The sequence below is a fragment of the Aulostomus chinensis genome, chromosome 2 (assembly GCF_037954235.1).
Source record: "Aulostomus chinensis isolate RoL2024-O1b breed Wild chromosome 2, RoL_Achi_v1.0, whole genome shotgun sequence".
Taxonomy (NCBI): Eukaryota; Metazoa; Chordata; class Actinopteri; order Syngnathiformes; family Aulostomidae; genus Aulostomus; species Aulostomus chinensis.
Genome location: NC_141321.1, coordinates 18,372,681 through 18,398,523, shown reverse-complemented (window position 1 = coordinate 18,398,523; position 25,843 = coordinate 18,372,681). Strand labels below are relative to the sequence as shown.

General features: G+C 41.2%; 2 protein-coding genes across 6 annotated transcripts in view; one reads left to right on the top strand and one right to left on the bottom strand.

The window, feature by feature from the left end:
• Positions 1-17,940, bottom strand: part of syt7b (synaptotagmin VIIb) — a 102,202-nt gene extending 84,262 nt beyond the window's left edge. For all 3 annotated transcript variants that reach the window (XM_086182460.1, XM_086182468.1, XM_086182478.1), the window contains exons 1-3: positions 17,804-17,940; positions 12,311-12,421; positions 11,413-11,859 (exon numbers count right to left, since the gene is read on the bottom strand). In XM_086182460.1, coding sequence (XP_086038586.1) covers positions 11,413-11,446 — 34 coding nt within the window. In that variant the 5' untranslated portion in view covers positions 11,447-11,859; positions 12,311-12,421; positions 17,804-17,940. The remainder of the gene's footprint in view (positions 1-11,412; positions 11,860-12,310; positions 12,422-17,803) is intronic.
• A 4,688-nt stretch (positions 17,941-22,628) lies between these two features.
• apba2b (amyloid beta (A4) precursor protein-binding, family A, member 2b) overlaps positions 22,629-25,843 on the top strand; it is a 59,804-nt gene continuing 56,589 nt past the window's right edge. For 2 of the 3 annotated variants that reach the window (XM_086182339.1, XM_086182312.1), the window contains exon 1: positions 22,629-22,782. The gene's annotated coding sequence lies outside the window, so the exon portion shown is untranslated. Of the gene's footprint in view, positions 22,783-24,268; positions 24,341-25,843 lie in introns of those variants that run through there. The other variant, XM_086182330.1, reaches the window with a different exon arrangement.

The following is a 25,843-nucleotide window of genomic DNA, read 5'->3' as shown; positions in this document are numbered from 1 at the left end:
CCCAAACACTGGTCCTTGTTCCCAGAAGCTAAGTGTTGCTAAATCCTCAGACTTGGCTGATGGCTTCTGAGATAGGTAGAGACAAACCTGGAAGTAGTGGCCAGTATACATGTCTGGCATTCATTGACTGACCAGTTTGTGGCCTCCCAGCAGCGCATGAATGTCCCCACAGATAAAAACTCCATCTACTGTGAAATGCAAGACCTGAACAAGCATTGGGGAACTCATTTGGCCAGGGCTTGAATGTTGGGGACATCCATTCCTATGTAAACATGATTTTATCATCTGGCATCTGATCCATCAATGGAGCGCCATTGTTGCACTCATCCTCCTCCTCTCCCTTCCCAACCATTCTTGGCCACTTTCCAGGAGCATTTTTTAGACATATGACGGTTTTAGGCACACAGGGAAAATAAAACCAATCTATTCAAAAACAACAAGAAGGAAATTGATGGCGAAAGGCACAGAAGGGACAACGGGGCAGGAGAACATCTGCTTGACATCGATACAAACACTGATGCAGACGTTGTCACACATTATTGCAAACAAGCACACATAAATGCATGAGCAAACTCATTTACAATGTGATGGGGGCCTCCATTATGCTAACCTGTAAACAAATTCACCAGCCTCATATTTGTCCTTCTCGTTCCCCTTGGGAGAAGACACTATAGATAGCCAATAACAGGAATACAGCAATTACAATCATCAGCGGTAGTCTGGAGGTGGTGGGCGTTGTAATGGATCATATGGGAGGCCTATACCATGAGGATGAAACAAGAGGGCTTTTAAAAACACATCATATTCTATATTTAGCTTTATAACCTTGTTGTTTCTGTTTCCCTCCGTGCTACAATCATAGATCTCCTGAATCCACTGTAAGATGGAGAGTAGAGCTCTGGTCACACAATCAAGACAATAAGAGCTATCCTCTAAGAGTGAGCTGACTACTGATGAGTCAAAGAAGCCAGGAAACAGATATTTGCCATCAGCAAAGGCCAAGGGAACACATGGGTGTTGTACAAATAAAACACATATTAAAAGGAAGAGAGTAATGTGAAGAACAAGCACAGGAAAACAGAAGGGATGGATGGATGGGAAATGTCAGATCAAAGAGGGGAATTTTAATGCAACCTGCTTTGACTTTTCATGAGATAATTCACAACCTGTGCAACAGCCTTGCAAAGCAGCGCCGAGTTACCTCCACACCCTGGATGCCTCCAGAGAAGAGTGCTAGTGTACACAGAACAGAACAACCTGCACAGTGACCAGGTGCTGAAGGCTGCAGACATCATCCTCAGGGGCCCTCGTCCAAGCCATCTCATCCAGCTACTAAGACTGCAGTCTTTATCACTGGAGGACAACTGAAAGAGATTACCAGGCCTCAGAGGAGCCAGAAACTGGCAGATGAAGGCTGACAAGTAGCTCAAATTCTACACAGCTATAGAGTGTGAATTGACAAAGCGAGAACAGGACAAAATTAGCTAATTATTATCTAATCATTAATCAACAGAAATGTGCAAATTAATCAGAAACAATTCTGAGACTTCTGGGTTCAGCACTGAAGTAATTTGTCCCGCAGAACTACCAGCTAGCAATGCTTTCACACTGTTTGACAAGAGCACTGTTTGCTCAAATCACCCTCTTACTTTAGCATTTTAGCATTCTACCACTGAGTACCACATACTGTGTCTTCATTTGTTTTTCCCATCTTTGTCTGTTTTCTGCTTCTTTTAAGTGAATCACCTGTGCGTGGTTAGTTATTAGTACCCGTCATCAACAACCCTGTTCCCAGTGTTCCTCTTCTCATCGGCTCCAGCCCTGCCCTCGTGGTCTTCACTAGCTGAGTTCGTATTTTTGTTCACTATTTCAGTTTTTGTCAGAGTATCCTGTTGTTCACCCTGTCATCTTTTCACTAGTGTTCAATGAGTTTGTTTTGATGATTAACAGTCCTAAGCTATTTGTATCCGCCTCCTTGCCATCTCAATGTTTCAGACCAACTTTACCACAACTTGAAAGTTCTTGTTTTTTCGTTAAAATTGCATTTCAACTGAGTTTGCTTGTGCAAGCAGATGTGTGTGTAGCAGTAATAGTATCAGAAACACTACTTAGTTGGCTTAGGATGACATATTTTGATCTAATGATGGCACTAGATGAAACTAAGGAAACAAACAGGAGATAATGTAGAGGTGAAAAATGTGATCATCATTAAAATCAAACTGCACAACTAATTAGCCATGTTCTTGCCAGACCTGTATCTTACCCCAGTTTTAAAAGAACCAAACTTTGGTGAACAATGCAAGACAAATTTGTTCCTATAGCAGCTGACTTGTTTGACTTCAGAAGCAAAAAAAAAACAAAAACATCTGACAGCCCAGCAAGTGGTATGTTCATCCATTCAAGCACAAGAAATGTAGATGTTTCATCTACTTGTCAGTCATTTATTCTACACTCTACCTAAAAGTACACACTTGAGAGCAAATGTCTGTTCAGTCCTATAACATGACGGCTTAAAGTTACCAAGAATCTTCTGAGAGGTAAGGTCAGCAGTGTGGTGCCGTCTGTCAATCAAAGTAGCTGTACACGCTAGCTCTCTCTAAAAGGGCCACATCTCCCAAGGATGACACATGCATGCACACACACACGCACAAGCATGCATGCACACACACACGCACAAGCATGCATACACACACACACACACACACACACACACAAAACCCAAGACACCACATGCTACAATAATACAGCCAATCTCCCCGAGTGACACTTTGGATATCTGAGCATTAGACAAAGAATAAATCTAATTAATTCTGAAATAAACATTTGTGCTTCATTTAAAAGTCCCTGAGAGCTTCTTTGCATTACCTTATTTAATTGCCTCTCAACCACCTGTAATGAATAATTTACCAGTTGAGCGTAAATGTGTTTACTGGGAAAAGGTCTGGATACAAAACTGGTGCAATAAACGAAGGGGCAATAAATCAGGCAACGGAGTTGTTAGCATTCAAATGCATTATCATAACATTTCAGAATGATACAGTGAATAAAACCTGTGGGTGTGTTAGTGGAAGAAGCTGAGGGTTGGTACACTAACAAATTTGAAATGGAGAGGAAACCAAATAAAAGAGGAGTGAGGAAATGAAGGGTCTGAGTAGTGACAGGGACAGCAATGCAGTCTGAAATCATTGACGCTTGCTCATCAAGACTATTAAGACTGGGTTTGTATGTGTCTGTGCATGTACACACTGACACTTATTCTCCGTCAGCCACGTATTGACAAGAGGATCCTGTGTGTGCATAGATCTGTCTCACCATCTGTTCCTGGCTAGACTGCTGATATCTATTCTTATAATATCCTGTTCGCCTCCTGTAGTCTAGGTGGGGTGCACACATCTCAGATCTGGACTTTCTCCTACTCTTTGACATTCAGCCAGCCAGCCAGCCAGCCAGCCAGCCAACATCCAGCCATCAATCCCCCACTTAAAAAATGAAATTTTCTGTCCTGGTCAATAATAATAAGAGGAGAGCCAAGTTTTACTTGTTCTCTTGATGCAACACCCACCCTCTCCAGCCCCCGTATGGGCAAGAGAACGGACCACAAATAGCCCCTCTGCCTTGCTCATCCCATGAAGATTTCAGGGTCACATGAGGCCACTGTGGGTTGAGACTGGACTGTCAAAATTCTCTGACTGTCCTACTCTACCAATCAACTGAAGAAAAGTGGCACTGAAGTTTGTTTGCACAGACAGTGGGTCTCCAACCAGGCTCCGTTTCCTTGGTAGCTTCAAGATCATTAAATGCCTATCAGAGGGTCTGTTGAAGCATGCGCCTACATGAGAAGCCTCTCTGTTCATTCAGCTACTGAAAGGCGGGTGCCCCCAGGGACGCACCAGGGCAAAAATCTTTAAAAAGCTGGATTGAGCTCTAAGCAGTAGTGGCTCAGCAAGTCTAAACAAGTGTCCAAGCACATTGGCCGTCATCTGCAAACGATATACCAGACAAATATGTTGATTAAGGACAATTCAAGTGACAGATTACATCTGATGACAGTTTTATTTTGTTTCAGGTCCAAAAAATGAAGAGGGCTTCAGAAACTTTGTTGTCACATGTGCTTGAGACATCTATCACACACTAAAATAAAATTAAAATTCTCTGAATTCTCCCAGCAACGTATGCATCATAAGACATTGCAATGCAAATGTGATTTTATATTATTTTATATATTTAACGATAACATAACATAATTTCCGTTTGGGGGATGAATAAAGTAATCTATCTATCTTTATCTATCTATAAACATTAACAAATATGAATATATCTTAAAAGAGCAGGCGGTGTCTGAGCACGTGTCACTAGCCCAATATTCAGTTAACATTTTCACTACCACTGATTTAAATTGTCAACATCATTATAACTGGAAACCTCCAGATCAAGATATTTCCCTCAATATTATAGGATGTTATGGATCATCTGACAAAAAAGGTCACCCAGACAAGTAAATGACCACCAGTGTGAAACCAAAGAAGCTAACAGGGCTCTGCAGTCAGGGCCTGTATCAACTTAATGGCATTAGCCACACTAAAAAAGAAAAAAAAAATGTAAAGGTTATATTTTACTTAGAAATATTTATTAGGTGTCTTTGACAAAGTTGGGCTTTTTTAATTTAAATGACTAATCTTCAATTGCTTCTAAAAAAAAACAACTGAAAAATCTAGAACAAAAAATTTTATGATTTTAAAAGCTCTGTTCTGTTCTTTTGATGTATTCCCTTTCGACATGTTTATTGAACTGAACATTCGGGGGTGTTGAAAGATCAGTTCCTTTTGTCAAAAATGCTGGCGCTGGCTTGTAACTTTTTTTTAAAGGGTTGGCAGAGAAACTTAGAGACGGGAAACATCTTGTTCTGGCAAATGAACAATACTGATGGTAAATACTGTAGAGCACTTAAGAAAAGATTGTGGTTATAGTGAAGGGATAGGAAAACATGTTCTGAACTCTTGATGACCATTCAAACTACCAAGTTCCACTCACTGGCTTCCTGTCTGTCTACACTAGAGACACACTACTTGCTGCTGAGAGCTGGATTGAAATCCTGAGGTGCAGAATTGTCCAATATGGATATAGTTCCTTGTGATACTGGGGTTCTTCTTGTCACAATACAAGCAATTCCCACTGACTGGTAAGAGCAATTGGTCTTAAGGAGAAGTGACAACCCCTGCATGTATTACGTTGTAAAACTCAACATTTTCAGGTGGAAAGAAGAGGGAAAGACTTGACTCGAAAAGAAGTCAAATAAAGTATTTCTAACATGAACCAAATGAATGTTTTTAAATATGGATGAAAGAAGGTCACCTTTAATTTCACAAATAAGCATTAAGGGTGAAATATAAATTAGCAGAAAGAGCAGAAAAGTATCTTGGGTCAGTCTGACTGTACAGAATTGTAAGTAATAAGACTCAACACCCTGCTGTATGTCACCCAATGAGATAAATAAATGAATGTCATGACAGCCAATGAAAAGTAAAGCTGATAAATCTTGAAAGCACAAATCCCGCCCTCTCTCTATGTTAGTGTACTCATCAGTTTTGATTGTCAGTGTCATTTTAACTTGTTCCCATCACATACATCACATGATGCATGTTCATGTATCCATTTTTCTGATGTGTGTAATTTTTTCATTTGTTATCATAATTGACAGCTGCTCTGTGTGAAGTTGTCCTGGAGGCACCAGCAGATCCTGTTTGAGATTGGAAAGTTACATAGGATCATTGAGAGGACATCACACTGTGGTTTGTACTCAAATTTGTCATCCTAGCACCGCATCCAAAGCTTGCCTGTTCCTACCGCAGGATATTTTGTTTAGATGAATACAATCTTTTTAAAAGCTACTTAGATACGTTGTGTTACTGCTGTCATCATGATACCAAATTCCGCTCTGAGTGCTTCTTTCTCTAAACCCTCCAACGTTAATCAGTATCAAAAAAGGCACATCCAGCTCCTTGTTTCTTCTTTCTGCCTCCTCTTTACTGTGTCTTTTTGCACTGTCTGGAGCCCAGTGTTGCTTCAATGAGTTCACTGATTAAAGCCATAGTGTATGTCTCTTTCTTTCTTTTGCTTCCACTTCAAAAGCACTTACTTTTGGGAGACATAACATAGTTATTCTCTCCAAATCCAGACTCTTTCTCTCTCTCTCTCTCTCTCTCTCTCTCTCTCTCTCTGCCTTGTCTCCAGTTATCTATTTCTATCCACCAGCCCCCGATATCTGACAGTAATATTTTCAACCCACACTGTTAGTACAGCGAGAGGCTGCTTTCTTGACACAACCTCATCCAGATTCCAAAATCCTCTCATCTCTGGCCCTCTGTTTTCCTTGCACGATGCTACTTATCAATAATTGCGAGGCACAAAGTAAAACCCAGACGAGCCAGTGAGCGGGGTCAAGTGAGAGGAGAGACAACGGAGGGTAAATGCAGGGAACAATCAGGACACTTGCTGCTGTAACTGAGTTATGTAAGAGCAGGCACGCCTAAACACACACCAGATCTACACACACACACACACACACACACACCCTTGCAACCTGACAAAATGTTTAGGGAAGGCATGCTATGAATCAAACAGGAGCAGGTGGAAGCCCTGAACAGATGTGAAGTGTTGCAGCATTATTTATTTATGTTGCAACCAAAATGAAGGGCTGAGGAACAGAAAACACTCATTGTCCAACTCGTGTACAAAAAGACAGAAATTTGTTGTTGCTGAAGTTTACCAGGGGTTACGCTATAAAGTAGTTTAAAACAGAAGTGGTCCAGTAATCAAATCAGCTCTAAAAACACAGAGCTACGGTTGTTCCTATGTGCCTACGCTACATCTTAATATCAAAATCAAAGTAAGCTGGAAGTAGGCTAAAGACCAGAGGAGAATGTGACGGTGAGTTCTAGTGGACTCAAGATTCAGTCACATAAGTCATTCAATATGACAGTGAGTTCTTATTTGTTGTGTTATTACATGTCAATCACTTTTCTCTATTCAATTCATTTATCATATACAAAAGGGTACAAACTGTTATGTATTTTTGGTGTGGAGGTTCCTGCTTCTCATCACAAATGTGGTTTCTGGCAACAGCACTACCCAACCTGTCTCTCACAGCTGTCATGTCTGACCACGGGTCAGACAAACACAGGTAACTTTGTGACAGCAGTTTTGTTTCAAGACATGGCATTTTAAAAAAAAGGTCAGAAAAGTGATCAAACTAATTCATTTGATGTGTCTCAACATGAGAAAAGCCCTCACTTCTGTTGATTCCTTCGTTTTAAATTAGATACCATGAGGGGGGAGGTGCGTGTCCCACTGTACTCAACACTTTAAGAAGGTACTTGTCCACCTCTGCATGCAAAACGCAGCCCCTGTGACACATTGTGTGTTTTTATTGGCCACCTCCTGCCTGACTCCTGATTCTTCTATCATCCTCCTCTCTGCTTGTAAATATGTGCGCAGGTAAGTAGAACAGAGCAGTATTTCTCCTCACACAGCCACACAGCCTCGCCGCCTCGTCCCTTGAGTCTGTACATCTAAGTGGCTTCCCAATATTGTAGTTCAGAGTTAAACAGGGAATAAAAATACCTTTGTTTCTGATTCTATTAATTACTGTTCTGTCTCTCCCACTGTCTCAAAACACAACTAAGATTCCAGCTCATTAGTTTTGAACTATGATATTAATTAAATGTTTCCCCGAGAATCTCAGTAGTACTAATATTCAGCAATCAATTCTGATGCTTCATGTGCTGGATTAATAATGATCCTCTTTTTCAACTTATGTTTGAGGCCTTCTTGACACCTGACATTTACACACAGCCTGTTAGGAGAGATTACAACCACCCTGCAGAGTAACCTCGACAAACCAACTACAAAATATTCCACAAAGACCCCCCCCCCCGCCTCCCTCCGCTTTCATTCACAATATGATTGACTGTGCCCCTCTACAGAAATACATGATAACATCCAGCGGATTGCAGTTCATGTACATCATTTATACTCAGAGACAGAGATCAATATTTGTAACAAATGAGCTATTGTTACCAACGGTATTGACATGCAACTAAACTATCACAACAAAGGAGCTCAGGTGTTGTTTCCTGATCACATGACCAGCTCATGAGCTTCTCTGTGTAGAGTGATGTACGTGCAGGCAACAGAAGTCTGTTTCCACATTTGTTGCTGAAAGGGTAAATTTCAAATGATTTCAGGAGGCAGTTCTACGAGCAAGATTTATGACATCACAAATATTTTGGGAGCTGATATAATTTCAAAATTCAGCAAGTATAATGTAGAATGTTGGAAACGGCCTGTGCACAAACAGAAGAGGACTTACTTTTTCGAGAAGTGGGAGCTATGTGAACACACAGCAGCTAAAATATGTGAAATGAAAAATATTTGTATATACATATAATCTGAAGAGTAGGAGGTATTTTAAGAATTTTAATGTAGTGATCATTATTGGGGGTTTTTTCTGCACAAACATTATCAGACACTCATTAGAGTATTTGTTAAGAGTATTTTTGTAGTACCTGTGTGAAGGGGATATATTATCTCTACCTGAGTGCACCTTATCCGAGAGGCTGAGAGAGACATTCTTGACGGGACTCCAAAGATGAACACAGAGTGAGTGTAAACAACTGCTTGCTATTTAAATAGTAAATGGACTATATTCATAGAGCACTGTGCTAGTCTAGCGGCCATTCTAAACACTTTTACAACGCATTCACACATAGTTGGGGGTGGGAGCTACCCAAGGTGCTACACACACATTCATACACTGATGGCAAAAGCATCAGGAGCAATAAAGGTTCATCTTGCTGAGGAGGAGAATTTGACAAAGTTTTTGGAGGAGCCGGGGATCAAACCATCAATCCTCGGATAACTGAGCAGCCTTTCTACCACAGGAGGCATGCCGCCCCCTAGAGTTCCCCTCCATGTGTGGGGGGATGCAAACATATCAAGCATGATGTGATGGTGCCATAATAAGAATTATAGATGCATGAACAGCAAGAATGAGGCGAATCCTGATCTATTCTAATATATAAAACACATCCAGAACTACTAATATCTAATAAGCAGCAACTGAACCTGCTGATTATATTCTATCACCATCTACAGCACCAGAAGATGATCTCTCTCTCACTGGCTCAAACCTCCACAGCCACACTGCATTGCTTCGGGAACTCTGGGGAAGATATCTGGGCTGAGAAGGAGTGTTTTGATAATCAGTGACTTTACACTGCCCCAAAAAAATGAACCTTGAAATAGTTTTTTGTCTTTGCAACTAAATGTGTTTAATGTGTGAGACATCATGGTAACGCAATGTGACAATTAAAAGCTTGAGGCTGTACATTCATTGTAATGAATCCACAGATTGATATGATTCATTTTGACACAGTTGACACCTACAAGCAAAAAAACAGCATGTTTCAGTTGGAGGTTAAAGTGGTGGGATAGGTGGCTGCCTTCCAGTAGATTAATAAAAATCTGTAATATCTCTAATACTTTCTGTCACTTACAGTAAGCTGTTTGTCAGAGTTACTGATTTACACTTTTTTTTAAGTGTGGAAAAACACTCAGCTTGTGTTCTATTTGTTAATTATTTTCTCATTGTAACCATCATACCTAGTTATGTTTATGTTTTTCACAGAAAAATCAAGACATATACATTCATTGTTGTTCTATAGTTTTATCGTCTATTGTTTAGTTAGATGTACTCTATGTGAACATGATTTTTTTGTGAACTCAAACTGAAGTTAACTGTCTTTATGAAGAAATGCTCCCTGGAATTTCTATGATTATCATTTAGCAATATTTCTTTGCATTAGCAATTTTAAAAATGAGATGCTGTGCCTCAGTATAGTGATTGTTCCAATTCACTTGACTCGCACACCTCGATCATGCACACCTTTGGATGCACACACACACACATACGGATGTCATGAAATCATGAAATGACTTCTAGTTGCAAACGGTGACTCATCAGTAGTCCCCAGTGAAACCGTATCTGAATATGATATTTTGGATGAGGCATTGTGCAGCGTGGGAATCTCCTCAGTCATCAGCAGCAGAAAAGTCTTGCAGCAGGTAAAAACAAAGATGTTAGCTGCCCATAAAGCTCAACAGTGGCGATAAATAAAGAAATTGTTGTCGTATTCCCTTGACAGCAGCTAAACATCATTATCAACAGTTTCTTTCCATCTGCTGTTGTTCTCCTCAACAAAGACCCCCTTATCCCCTCCACCCATAGGTACTATATTAGAGTACACTCACCTGAACACATAAAAATTATGTGCATACTCTTTGTGCACATTTCTGCAAAAACTACCCAGTGTTGCACATAGATTTTCTGTCTCACTTGTTAGTGACCGTATCCAATTTCCTTAATCAAGACTCATTAAGTACTTGTTTTTTTAATACTTAAGTGCTTGTTGCCTTGACTTGTACTACTATGTTGTTTGCACTAATTTTAAAAAGCTTTATTTGGTCATAAATCTGATTGTGATTATCAGAAAAATCATGTGGTAGCATTCTCTCACTACTGCATATTAACAAAAGAAGCTGGAACTTTGCTGCTGATTTCACTTCATTTAGCAACATTAGCATTCGCAGTTGGAGAGCTTTAATATTTAATACCAGAATGAGGAGTCTTAAAGGTAAAGCAGTGCAGATGATGATCATATCATGCCAATTTCATGTCGATGGATTGTGTTAACTTGCTCCGTGTGGGTGTGGAGGTTATTATAAAGTGTACAATAACACACAGGATACCTCAGCTCAACAGGAAAATGTCGTTTGGCATCAGTCAGTGACCTCGACCTCACTTCAAAGACTGAGAGTAAAAACAGCCTGCATGGCGCTACCAGATGCATGAGGAGGATGGATGGAGGGCTTGGTGTCCCTACACACCGTCTGCTCTCTGATCGGCCCCCTACACCACAACAACACACGCATACACAAACACACACAGGCACGCACAAACGCACTCACGCACGGACCTCGTAGCAACACAATCACGGCAGGCTGCTGATGGATGACCTTGTGCTTCTCAGCTCAGGCCACCTCGCGCGGAAACGACCGTGGATTGATCCAAATCGAGCACAACAAGTGCTCAAGTGTCTGCCTCACAGACAGTCACTACATTGCCACCTTAGGGGTGTATGCAACGTCCCCTCTCGCTGCCATGCAGGGCTTGCCAGCGCGTTTTGGTGAAAGGCAGACAGGCAAAACAGCTCCATCATAGCAGTTACCATCAGCCCATTGCAATGACCCCCCAGCATCATTACCTGACATGACACACTCAAGGGCATCAGCTAAGCAATGTCGTGGAACTAAACAAATGATTCATTAATGCAACGATTGTAATCTTTTGCTCACCTTTGCTGGCATCTTCTTCTCTGTTGAGATGCATGACTCTTCTTAGCGTCTACTCATTTAGGCTTCTTCTTAGCTTCTCCAAAGAGTTCTTAAGCGAAACTCTTATTCCAGTTTTCGATTAGAGAGGGGGGGGGGGCTCTCTCGCCGTTTATTGTCTTGCTCGGCTGGCACGCATGGACGCGCCTGCACTTGTGCGTCCTCCTCCTCTTGTTGAGCTAGAGCAGGTATAGTCGAGATGATGTTTGAAGTCTGCGTGTATTTCTGGCTCTCTCACTTTCTCCCTTCGTCTCCCCGGCTCTCAGTCGCTCACGGGGATGGTGGCGGCGGAGGTTTAAGGGAGGAGACGGCAGGCAGACGGGCGGGGTGACGTGAAGTAATTCGTTAGGAGGTCGTCGGCTCGTAGCGGAGGCAAGGAGTCCGTGCGCCCTCAGTGCTGGCCATTCCACTCTCACACCGCAACACAACACGTGAATAAGAAGCTCGTCATAACATTTAAACAGAAAGGAATTCCAGTAATAATAATTAGCATTCTTAAACACGTTATTTCCGCTTATATTTCCAACAAAAAAACACGTCTATGTCAATAAAATGCGCTTGAACCAGCCACCTCCTGTAAAAATAGTCTAAGGTAGTCATGGATCTGTCGCTTCAATGCGAGAAATTACAACAAGTATAGCTGAAGTACACGATGCTTTATTTTATTTATTTTACAATGAATTCAGATGATCAATCATTCTTTTATCCCACGTGGATCAATCTGTCACCTTTTACGCATTGACGCTACCTCTTGCTCAGGTGCGTCCTTCACACTTTTCATTATGCTCATCATCAGCTTTCATTATCATCATCATACCATCACAGTCAATGGGCCTCTACACTCCATGAGGCATTTACTCACCGTTCACGTTCGCCCGGAGTCACGCGCCTAACGCGGCTCACTGGCGGCCTCTAGTGGTGACGGTGTAGCAGTGACAGCCACCTGCTGGATGATTCGGTTCCTCCCTCTGATCTGTAAAGACGGTCTGGGTTAAAGCAAGTGCTATTTTAATACACTTACAAGTGTTCATATGTGTGTTTATTGAATAAACTTTGTTTTCGATATTTTCTCAGAATGCACATAAACTCTCCATTATGTAACAAATGACAAAAACATGATTTGAGGAAATTGTCAAAGTACAAACAATCCTCCATTCATCCATTTTCTACCACTTGTCCTGTTGAGGGTTGGGGGGGGGGGGGGGGGAGGCTGGAGCCCAGCTGCCTGCGGGTCGCTAGTCCATCACAGGGCAAAAACATATGGACAGACAACCATTCACACTCACAGCTTCGCCTATGGTCAATTTAGAGTATCAATTATCCTCATCCCCTCTTGATGTTTTTTGAGTACCTGGAGAGAACCCACGCAGGAACAGGGAGAACATGCAAACTCCACACAGAAAGATCCCGTGCCCGAGCCAGGGCTTGAACCCAGAACCTTCTTGCTGACCGTGCTAACCACTGCACCACCATACTGCCACGAACATTCCTATAGTTAAATCTGACATGGCTACATGAACCTCCTATTGTGCCTATGATAAGCTTGTGTTTTGTTTCTTAATGGCTTTCTACAATGTTCGATTCAATTGTCTGTAGTTTTTTATAGGACAAATCATCTGCATATAAGAAAATATATAGCACAGACAGAAGTTACATTTGCACCTTATCTGGGACTCTTTTTTTAGTCCTCCAGCTCATTTACAAAGTGTACAAAGCTTTTTCACTGGGTGGGTAGAAGAGAATTGTGAACCCTTCAGTTCACTTTGTACATGTTCTGTTAGACAAAATGGCCACTTGAAGGCCAATGTTGTACATTTGAGCTAACAAATGTAACTTTGAGGGAACATTTTGCAAAAGAGTACATGGAAGTGCAGAATTCCTCTTGTCTGGTACCATTTTGAGTGTGCTGAAGAGTAAAATATGATGTCAGGAATAGACTTTGCTTTTATATTAGCTACATTCTTGTCTTGGATCACTGCACTTTATCTCAGATATTACAATACCAGTCAAGTGCCCTGTTTTTTCAGTTATTTTGGTCTTTTGATTTCCCTTTAACAGCGCCTCAGACATCTTGTGTGATTACTGTATATATAGGTGTGTTCAACGAGCAGATCTGTCTGTACTCTGGATTTGCTCTTGGACAGGTGAAGAATCTATTTAATCTACTTCATAAACACTGCAGTCATACTGAGAAATGAATGAGAGTCTGTGTGTGTCAGACGTTATAAATGATGAGGAAGCAGGGAATATGGGATTTGATCCAGAGCGAGGGTGCCTTTTAGGCCTCGGAAAGATGTATTGCTCATTTTAAATATTCATAAAGAGTGGCTATGCCATGAGGATGGTGGAAAGCTGGCTCAGTGGTATACTAAAAGACCAAAATAAACAATTTAGAATGACTTTTCTGGGCTGACACAGGAGCAAAGTACAGCAGAGGTGATTTAAAATTTGTAGATACAATTATGATTGCAAATCCCACATTTCTCCATAATGATTTGAATATATGTGATACAGGTGGGGGCTGGTAATTATATCACAATGCTGGTTGTGTCTCAGACACATCAATATTAAAATTACACCGTTTGTATGTGGTCTAATGAAGAAAAATCATTGAATAATATTAATGAGCTTTTCTTGTTCCAAACTTGCATCAGCTTTCTCTGTCTCAACCCCCATCCTCCCGCTCTCACTTTTCCTCACACAAGCTTTTTCTGATGAATATTTATTAGCCTGTCACAGTGTATTCTCTGAACTCAAAACAACACATTCATCAACACAACTCAAGCTTTTCTTTAATCCTTTAGGGGTGTGCAGTGGCGATGACTAATTTCTTCACAAGGGTTTGTTCAGACTAACAGTGTGAGGGATGTTTTTAATGGAGAACTATAAAAGCTCACAAGCATGCACGGTTTCCAGGTATTTTTATTGTTATGAGCGTCACAGCAGCACAGCTGAGCAGATGCATAACAGTGCTGGGAATACACTCTTTAATTGTCGCTGCACATTTATTGCTCTAAAATGAGCCAGAGTCAAAGAACACACGAATGAGCTGCGCAACAAGTGGGTGGGACATTCAATTACAGATATATAAAGTGGGGTAAACATGGAGCTCAGGGCTCATTGTTCATAAAGGGGAGGAAGGGACTGGTCTCATGTGATTTTTATGTACTGTACGTCTTTGAATGCACCGGCTCTGAGTCAGGAAAAAAAGCTCTATGTCACCCAATAGAAAAAAAACAAACATTTTCATTGCATTGTGTTGAGGTCTATGAGCAGAAGTCCTCAGAGGGATGATAATAGTTGGGCTCTTATACTGTAAAATCTTGCCTGTCTTTGTATTTTCAGAGAATTCCCCAAAACAGCAACAAAGACAGGCAAGAATTTATAAGAGCCCAAGTGTGCAACTTATCATGAATAAGGAAGCTGTGAGAGCCAACAAAATAAAAACAACTCATTTAACACGGTAAATGCTATTTTAATAAAACAACAAATAAGATTACACGTAATTGACAGCTTCAGTGAAACATATCCCTGATTACTGTTTTTAAATCTGATAAAATGATGATTTCCAGTAATATTAAAAATATATGATCTAAAATGACTTGAATTAGGATAGAAATGAACACCAATATAGAAAGATGCTTAATAATAATTTACTGAGGTATTGCAGCTGCTACAACTACGAATGGTGCCATGCTTTTAAACTTTGCCTCCATTGTTCTATTTGATCCAGCTCAAACCATCCAATTCAGACAACATCCCAAATATTTGGTATAAAATACCAGACAGGAAATGGATGTCTGACAAACAAAAATCAGTGTAAATAGCTTTAGACGATGGTGGAATATCAGTTTCAGGCAGGTGTGAAAAGAGGCTTAGGGAAAACAGGCAGGTCAGTGTTGTCAGGGAAGCTAAAGTTTCAGTGGGAATGTTAAAATAACAGATAACAGTGTGCGCTCGGTTGTGACATGTTGATTCTGCCAAGTCAAATGTGCATGGACCGATGCACACAAATCTGCTAGTATATAGTTTTGCGGTGTGTTTAATGAAAGTTTTTTTTAAAAATATATTTATTTTGTGTGTATGTTATTTACCTGAAACTCTAGTAAACCAACACCAAGAACGCTGGCTTCCTGTGTGTTAAATGATAGATGAAATGCCTTTCACTTCTCTACAAAGCATTAAATGGTCTTGGACCCCTCACGTCCTCTGGGAGTGTTTCTAGGACCACAGCCTGACATCTGCTGACACTGCAGCGTGTTTAAATCAAGGCTACAAACATTGTTGTTAACTATAGCTTTGCAATAAATTACACAGGCAACATCTTTTTACCCTTTAACTGTGGTTTGTTTATTCTGCGGTCTTTAAACATAATTTACTCGTCTCTTTTGCTTTTGTAGTCAATAAATCCACTTGATATTTTTGTCTTGCACTGTGAGTTGGCTCGTTTCTTAATGGTGCTGTAGAAATAAACTTGCCTTGCCTTGATACACGGCACTCAGAACCCTCCGTCACACCTGAGTGAAGAGACCCAGAGATGGGATTCTTGGCATGGATATGACCTCAACTACTATCTCAGTGAGGTTGACCTCTAAGCGCCATCTCTGAGAGAAGGAAAAAGAAAAAACCTCTCAGGCAGAGCATTTTTATCACAGCGCTTTCATCATGTTTTTTTACTTACTGCATCTCTGAGAATAAACCTGAGCACGTGAGGAGGAGGGATTGTGCCCTTAATTTGGGGTTAAACGTAATAAAACTAGGGGCGGCTAGGCTCGAAGGTAGAGTGGCCGTCTAACGCTGAAGGGTCGCTGGTTCGATCCTCACTTTCCGCGGTGACAATGTTGAAGTGTCCTTGAGCAAGACACTTTGCTCCTGATGGCCCTGTGACAGTTTGGCAATCCATCCAGAGTGAACCCCGCCTCTCACCCAGCTGGGATAGGCCCCTCCTCAGTGGATAAGGGGTAAAGAAAATGAATAGATGGATGTAATAAACTTTCTCTGATGTTTTGAGTGTCTTCATTCACATGTTGGTTTTCATTTTGTATTTTGCCTGGGCTGATACCAAACACACCTGAGAGGGGATCTGACCTGTATCAGGAATATTTGTGCACCTGCATGGCTGAATTTAGAATTAAGCATTCAACCGGTCTACTTTAAGGAGGTTCAGCATCTATTATCTCCAAAGCCTCTGGGATATACGGATTAATTTATTTGAATCTAAGTAAATGGAGGCCTAAATTCCTTCCTCAGCCTAATTCTTTACATCTTAGACAACCACCGTATCCCCAAACAATATCTTTTGTGGGAAATTAGCGGTGCTGCAGACTAAACGTCTTGCTGCTTCAGCGTCATAAAATAAGAGAAGGTTTTGGTTGGTTTTACTTTTGTTTTTTTCGCCTTGGCACCATTAAGAGCCCCTGCAGGGCCAGAGGCATTATGCTTTTGGGGTTCTGTCAGTTGTTTACATTCCCATTAATGCTACGTCCCTGAAACTGCCTGAGGGAATTTCTTTGAATATGGGACAACTGTTTTCTTGGACTTAAGGGTGACCTGAAAAGATGTTGGTGGCTAATAGTCATGGTCACTGTTACTGCAAAAATAAGATAATATATGAAATTGTTCAGGGCTCAGAGCTGGCTCAGAGGTAGAGTGGCCATCTATCACACAGTCACTTCCCCCAGTGACCATGTCAAAGTATCCTTGAGCAATATACTGAAACCCTAATTGCTCTTGATGGCCCTGTGTAGGACTGGCGACCCGTCCAGGGTCAACCCTGCCTCTCACCCAATGTCAGGTGGGATAGGCTCCAGCACCCCCCCCTCCCCCCCCCCCCCGGGACCCTTAATGGATAAGCGGTGTAGAAGATGGATGGATAAAATGGTTCAGGCCATAACTGTGGAATTCACACACTATTAATATGACCAAAAAGAATTCACGTCTAATAAATTTCAATGCAAAATCATAATGTTGCAGGGTAAAATATAAAAACCCTCTTGTGGCATCCACCAGTGGATGAATGTTGCAGGGAAAACATTGTTATCAACTGCAGCAATAAGGTAGTTTGACTTCATTTGCATAAATGCCAGCGAGGAGGAGGGACGTTGCTAGGCCTGCAGCTTTACAGGGGGACAGTCCCAGCCACACTCACCTTGTGCGCACATTGGACACATACATACTGTACACACGCACGCACACAGCCTCACTGTATAAGACAAATGCACTACGGTGATGGTTATCTACAGTGAGATACTAACTGTTAGCCTAGCTGCATGCACTCCACACAGACTGTGTTATACGTATGTAGGGCTCGCCAGAAATGAAATAACACCGCAGTGCTTGAACAAACGTAACCTACCTCTCTCCTTCTCATTCACATGTCCCCTCCCTGCTGCTTCCTTTCCTTTGTTTTTTTTTTTTTTAAAAAAACTGTCTGATGTCCATCGCCGGCTGTCATAACAGTGCTGCGTAAGCGTGGTCGGTTTACATTTCGCGCGATAGGTGTCGCATGTACCATTCAGAATTTACTGCGGGGGTTAGGGGGAGCTCCGAATACTCCGGTCCGAGCCACGTCAGCCATAACGTAGGGGTGCAGACATAGATAAAGTGATTAAAAAAAGCCCCATTCCTGAAATTTCGTTGAGAATTTTAAAGAGGGGCATGTGCCCCTGGTGAGGAGTTGTCATTTCTTCGTAGAATATGAATGGAAAGAGACCGAGGTATTTAAAACACCACTTAATAAAAATGTTCAGTACTTGAAGGATCTAGAGAAAAACTAGCATTAAAATGTAAAGGATTTAAGAAGATTTATTTCTTCTGAAAGTGTGTTGCCTTATTAAGCGTGATTATGTCTGGTTGCCACGGGAACTGAAGGTTCTAATGTGACCTCTGTAATGTAATGTTACAGCAGGACCACTCGATGGCAGTAGAGGCCTCTGAACGATATCTGAGGTTGAAGCAAAAGGGGAAACTCCCGTTAGAATTATCGCTATTATTAACAACACATAGATCTAGTTTTACTTTTGAGACTTTGAGAGCAAATGTTTAATCTCAGCATAGATGGAACTCATTACAGCCCAGTGCTGATACACTGTGTTTGCAATAGGATCAATTAAGGTGGAAACAATTACCAGCAACCTTAAGAACGATCCTAACAGTGGTTGAGTAGCAACTGAGTAGATGTTTTTAATGGAACTACTGTCTATGGAAGAAAATAAACAATGAAAACTTGTTCTCTGGTGACACACCATATTGCTGTTAAATATTTTAAATGTAATATTTCCAGGCTATGAGCACCACGAATGTAATCTCAGAAATGCAGAGTAAGACTTGTAGCTCAAAATCTGCTGAGTAACACAGTGGGAAAGAACATTTGATTTTTGGGGAATTTAATGATTTCATATAAAGAATTCATGATTGTTTTGGAAATTATGTATTAACAATCTTGTAGCTACTTGATGTGGAAAAAACAAACAAACAAGACTTTCCTGATGGACATGTCTCGCTGGTGTATTTATTTATAACCTTTGACAACTATAGACAAATAATCTATGTACCATTGTTCCCAGGCTGTTCCTCTCCTAGCTGGCCCCAATGAGTGACCTTTGTCCTGGTCTCCTAAAAACCCCATCTCATGTAGATTAGATGTCCTTGGAAGTTACCACCATTTTGAGTCCATGTCCACAGGGAAGTATTAGGCCAGTCAGCCTCATCCAGGACTAACGTGAGGCATCATTCTCACTCTTGGTTCTCCACTCGACTGGTAAGGAATCTTCAACTGCTGGCTTTTTTGGACCCACCCCTGGGAAGTCCTCTTTTCAGAATCTTTCCATATCGATCAGGACATATTTCATATTGAGGGCCCCTAGCCAAAATAACAAAAATGCTACCTATAAGCAACTCAATCAGAATGCAGGCCCAAAATAATTAAAATAATCAATTTCAGAGGGGTGGTTTAAACCAATCAAAGGAAAATGTCACGATCCCTGTCTCATGTTTCCTGTTGTGTTGTGAAGTCAGTGTCCTGTCTTCCTGTGCTCCTCCCTGTGATTGCCTCATGTGTCTCACCTGGGTGATTGCACCACCTGTACCTCATTTTCCCTTGTGTATTTAACCTCAGTGTTTCCCTTTGTCCGTGTGGGGTCATTGTCATCAGTTTTGCGTCTGTTGTCACAAGCCTCAGCCTCATGTTCCCCCTCGTGTCCATGAAGTCTCATAATTAATAAAAACCCCTTTTGTGAACTCTCCCTGTCCCAGTCTGCTATTGGGTCAATTTTTTTTTTTTTTTTAATATAAAAGTGTAGGTTTAAACCCAGCGATTTCCACCGCTGCCTTAACTGAAGCTGTCCAGCTCCTCCTTTCCCAGTCCTTGAAGAACCTGAGGGATAACATTTTCTGTGTTGCTGGTAATGTATGGTTATGACACCCACCCATCCCCATCAATGACCCGAGTCCAGAAGCACCTCAGCAATGTAGAACTACTGCAGAGGAGAAAATGAAACAAACACAGAGGGCCGGATAGTTAGCACTGCCCATACATGGTTGAAGACAAGAAGTTCATTTAGTCACACTAACTATTAAGTCAGTGTTGTAACGACAGGAATAGAATTGTGTAGTACTGTTATCGATAACACTGACACTTCCAAAATTCCCAGCAAAAACCCCCAAAGAGAGAAAAATGGAGCTACATCAGGGGCATATCTTAAAAAAAAAAAAAAACAACAACCAGCCCTTACTAGAATTTGATGTACCTGCATGTTTTCTCAAGGTTTAAATGCCACATGTAGTCGTGTAATGTGTTTTGCTTTTCAGTCTGTGTGCGTGTAATGGCCAAAATGTGGTCCTGCAGACACTTACTGTAGCGTGAAGTACCACTGAGAAGGTTTGGAGTGCTTTGGCTGGTGTTCATATGTGTCCGAACAGATTCTCACAGGTATAGCATCACAGCTCTGCAAGAAACAGTCAAACCTTTACCTGTGTGTGGATGAAAAAGGAAGTTTGAACGCGACTCTGAGCAACTGCATTCCTTTCCCGCAACCCTTAACAGGCAGGAATAAGCAGAAGAAAATGGATGGATGGATGGAAATTGTTACTTATAGATCTGTTAAATTCACCTTGTTCCCAATTCTTTATCCTGTATATGATCTGTTAATCTGTTTTTAGCAAAGCTGACCTGAACCAAATTTAACACTGCATTTCTGGATTCATCCTCATGCACCACACAACACCCACACTCTGGATCTTCCACATCCTGCCTGTAAATCTTATTCAGAAAACTGATATGAGCAATGGCTTGCTGAACGAAAAACCACAAATATTACAAAACCAAGGCAGATCGACTAGCTTTGTTACCTTGTAAATGTGACACATGCATGTGTGTGTGTATATGTGTATATATATATATATATATATATATATATATATATATATATATATATATATATATATTTGTTAGCTTAAATTTATATCAGTGCCTTCTGGGTATTTTGATTCAATACATGAAATACTGGGATTATCCAACCACCACAGATGAACGAGACAAACAGAGAAATGACTTTGCTGTCCTCATTGTAACAGGACTTAAACATTGAGCTCAGACACAGACTGCTCCTACATCTACACTGCTTTCTCCATCTTTCAGTTCACTTCTGCAGCTCACAGCTTCACATTGTATATTCTGCAGGGAGTGTTTATTCTCGTTAACAGTTTATCCTTATTCTAGTTTCAGGACTATTCACACAAGCCTCTCTGACTTTATATAATGGCAGGTTTCACAGATTCCATTATAGTATGTAGCATATGACCTTCAAGGTTTTGCTTTCTCATCTGAGCCTTTTCTTACACAGACAAGCTTGAATAACCTGGATGTCCACTGCTCTGACCAATTAAACACATTATCTCATGCGTTTTTCCTGCAGGTTTTAAAAGTTGTACTCTCATACAAGTCACATGGACCCCTAACGGATTTCACCTTTTTAAATAAGACACACAAAGCATAAACATATTCTACCACATGTAAACATACTCACACAGCAGCAACAGACTTTTGAAAGGTGACAAAGGTGATTCCTAAAAGTTTCCTCTTGCACTTGCACACTGAAGCTTATGGTTATTTGGCATTATTTTTTACTCATGTGTTGCATTGTTCTATTGTTACTCATTTTCTCTTATGTTTCTTCTCAGTTCCTGTTTTATTTTAAATTGTACTGTCCTCATAGATTACGTACTGCCTTTTTTTTAAATATTCAAAGTATTCAAGTTTTTGAGTATTTGCGTATTCCATCCCGTGTCTTATCAGTTAATCAGTCCTCGTCAGTCACAACCCTGCTCCCAGTGTTTCTCGTCTTGTGTCCATGGTTCTCCCTCCTGTTCCTTGTTGTGCCATTAGAGGTGATCCCCGCCAGTCTTCAATATGAGGGCAATCCTCCTGATCTTCTCTTACTAAGTCGGACATAATTCACAGCAGTTGCTCTTTCCATCAACAAACACTTTGTTTTACAGGCCAAAGTTTTTAGGTGCTGTGTAAAATGACTACGCCCTATCAAAGATAGTTCTGGCTTTGTATCTGACACTAAAAATACTACTTTGAATCATTATTTGATAAAGAAGGCAATGTGCAACCCAGTTCTTCATGCAGACAGCCTGTTTTGGAGAGAAAAACGTTTTGGTGACTTTTGACAAAGGAAAGTTAGCCTGCCTGTCCACTACCTTCCATTGTGTTAATCTAACTCGTGGTCAGCTGGTCTGTGGGGCTCAGCTGTCTATTGCTCAAAGGACAGAAGGGTAGTCTGGCAATTATCAGCACATTAGCCCAAAATCTTCTTTTTTTTTCTTTAAAATATCTTGGTGCTAGTATTTCAGGCATTTAGCTGAAAACCTTTTCAATTTTTTGAAGTCTGTGTGCTACAAAATGCCATATTTAATGTTAAAACATTGCAGTTTACCAGGATATTGTTTGATTTGAGTGTTAAGTTAGAGCAGTTAAAACAACTAAGTGTTAGCTTAGTTGTGGGCTACTTCCAAATAGCACTGTTCTTTAAAACTTTAAACTTGTGTAAATATCACGCTTTTTTTTTCGGTGATTTTAGTTCAGACGTTTCGGGTAAGCTCGCGCTGCGCGGATCGAGTGGGGCGGGGCAAGCAGGCTCTCGTGCGGGCGTTTGACCGGCCAGACAACTGCAGTGGGAGGTTCTATTTTATCCTCGTTCCGGGGCGCTGCTGTCAGCTTCGATAGCGCTCCGTCGATGAGAGTCACTGAGTGATGCTCGACCAGCCACCAGCTCCGGTTCACTCTGCTGTCGACAGGAGGTGAATTGGTCAGCACATGAACTTCTCCAGGTAACATACGATTCATTTAAATGCCATAACAGGACAGATAATATTCAGTGAACCTCGTTTAACGCGCTCCATCCAGCGAGACTGCCTCCTGAAGGCAACCGAAGGAGCGGTGGATGCTGATCTGTTCAGCCCGTGGATGTGTCCTCAGCATTGGCATTAACAATGGAGTGGAGAGGCTTCCTCGCCTTGTTGTTTTTAGCCTGCAATACTACGCAGCGCATTTAAGTGTGTTCTCAACTACCATTGTCGGTGCTTCATCCATGAGCAGCCTACGCACAAAATGATCGATCACCGTTATTCTACCACAGGCCTTCGGGGTTTCACAAGATGAGGAAGGTCATTAATTTTTACATGTCCTTAGTGTCCCAGTTTCTATGCTGTATTGTTAAAACAGCAGGCATGTACAGAAATCCACTGGTTCGTCATTGTGTAAAAGGCTCATTTAATACTAATGTCCACTCATTTTGTGTAATTGTATTACTATACACTTGCCCAGCGTTTGAATGACATACTTGGTGGTGTCATCTCATTCATAAGCAAGGTTAAAGACCTGCAAACAAGCCTGCTGTTAAGTTGTTTATTCATTTTGCAGCTGTTTAATAAAATGGTGTGGATATGATATATTCTTAACACAATTTGTGTGATTTAGTGCCTGCTTTGTACCACTCTGTGCAAGTCCTCAGGCTGAAAGGCGTTGTGTCTGGCTCCTAATTGTTGAGAGGGAGGGAGAGACAGTCTCTCAGGGGCTGTTTTGCTTCAAATGTCGTTATGTCCTTAGCAGCCGTCCTCTTCCAGTCATGCAGAGTAGCCATCGTCCACTTGTATGATGATATCCCTGAAGGCCATCTGGTGTTGAAAGCATGCTTTTTGATGCGTTTCCTCATAACAGTAATATTGGAGTGAGCACAGGCCTGGCCCACAAGAGAATGAAAAGATGTGTCAGTCATGGTTATGCTTCTGTTCCAGTCATATTTGAATAGTTAGGCTTGCACAGATGATGCCTCTGTAGTTACCTAAGTATATATCAACAGCACAAACATAGAACCGACAATTTCACATTACTAAAAGTTCTGTAAAGACACATTCAGGCATCAAATTGAATTAATCACTTGGATCTGGGCAAGAGTTTGTGAAAAAGTGATATTGCAATGATTGTGTATGATAAACTAATGGTATCGTGACAAATGCAGGCAAAGTATTGATCATTTTGAAATGTACATTTCTTAACTTGAAAATAAAAAAAAAAAGATTTGCATACCAACAAGTGAAACTGAAATTTTGTATTTTTTTGAATTTTTTTTCAAAGGCTGAATTTCGCTGCAGTTAAACTAATCTTTATAACTGCTCTTACTATCTGAATCATTTAAAGGTGTGTGATGAGAGGATGTCTGTGTAACTTGTGTAGACATTTCTTTTGTCTAAACATGGTAAAAAGTGAGATGGATAAAAACTGGAAGGCTAGGTTGGTGTGCTGAGGGGAGGAGCCAGTGTCTGTGTTGCTACTGTGGAAGAGACTGATGACCAGGGCTGTGGAGGAGAGTAATGCATGACAATTACGGTAGGTGAGGTGCCCCTGGAGAGCCGTGATAGAAACCTGTAAGTCCTGGGAGGATGAGCACAACATGTTGACATACTGCTGTGTTGAAAGTCGTCTCCTCTGCTTTCTTCCTTCTGGGACATTCTTAGATATTCCCAACGTCTCCTTTTAGGTACATCCTTGCTTCCTCTACAGTGTCCCTTTGTGGATATCTCTTTTCTTTCTTTCTCTCCATTGCTTTTCTCACCATCCCTGCCACTGGCGATAGTTTGCTGTAAAAACACCTGCACTGAAGGACGAACGCCTTCACAGCAGCCTGCTGGGATCTTATTCATGCTGCAGCAGGAGGACACTAAATTGGACTCCGAAGGAGGAGGAAGAGTAGGGCAACAGCCTCCATCACTGCTGCCAAAATTAGCTAAGATAATGATACCTACTTGGAAACATGATGAAGCCATTAGCCCTCAGGTGTCAAACTGATCCAGTAAAGGGCCGTGTGGCTGCAGGTTTTCGTTCCAACCGAGGAAAAGCAACACCTGAATCTACTTAAATCAATCAAGCTATGTCCACACAGCTCATTGGTTGGATCAGGTGTTGCTTTTGCTTGGTTGGATTGAAAACCTGCAGCCACACCGGCCCTTTACTGGATCAGTTTGACAACCCCTGCGTGGATTAGCCTGTTCAGATGATTGATTGAAATGCAAAAAAGTATCCATGCTCAGCAATGAAGCTGCCTTTGCATCACTGATGGCATTGCTGTAGGGAAATCAGTTATCCTTTACATAACATCTTATGTAATATCCTCTTAAAAGCTTTGCTCTGTAAGATATGACTTGCACATATGTTCTCTAGTCTCCTCATAACATTGGTGAGTATGGGGGTGTGTGTGTGTGTGTGTGTGTGTGTGTGTGTGTGGGCAGGGGTGGTACAGGAACTGACTATTTTGTCATTTGGAAAAATCAACACAACTGCTTGATAATAACACCTATGCACAGGTTTACAGAGTGGTTGATGAGGATGATGTCCATGTGGCTCTGTTCTCAAGACAAGAAGCCAATTGAAACTGATTCGTGATGAGGTTTTTGAAATGTGTGTTGCTGTAGTGTTGTCACAGATATTACTAGTGCTCTCGAAAAGTTTTTTGTTAGCAATTAGAAATTTTCTCACAGAAGCTTCGTTCAGCGTGTTGAGGCTGAGCTGTGAACCACTCTGTAAGTGTGGTATGGACCGTATTTATTTGAGGGCAGTTTGTGTTGTACTCCTGTGAATCAATCAGTCACGGCTGCTGTCTTGACTGTCTCATGAATCAATCATCAAGTTGTTTCCTGTCTGTGGGTGATTTGTCTCAAGCTGACATCGTCACTGCAGGTGTGTCTTTGCTGTTTGCGTTATAAACCATGACTGAGCTGTGCAATATTACAGAAAACACATTGCAAAGATTGCATCCTCCTTACCTCCTTATCTTCTGATTTTCTGTTTTTGACTTTATTATATATTGTTTCTTTTACTGTGAAGTGGAGCACT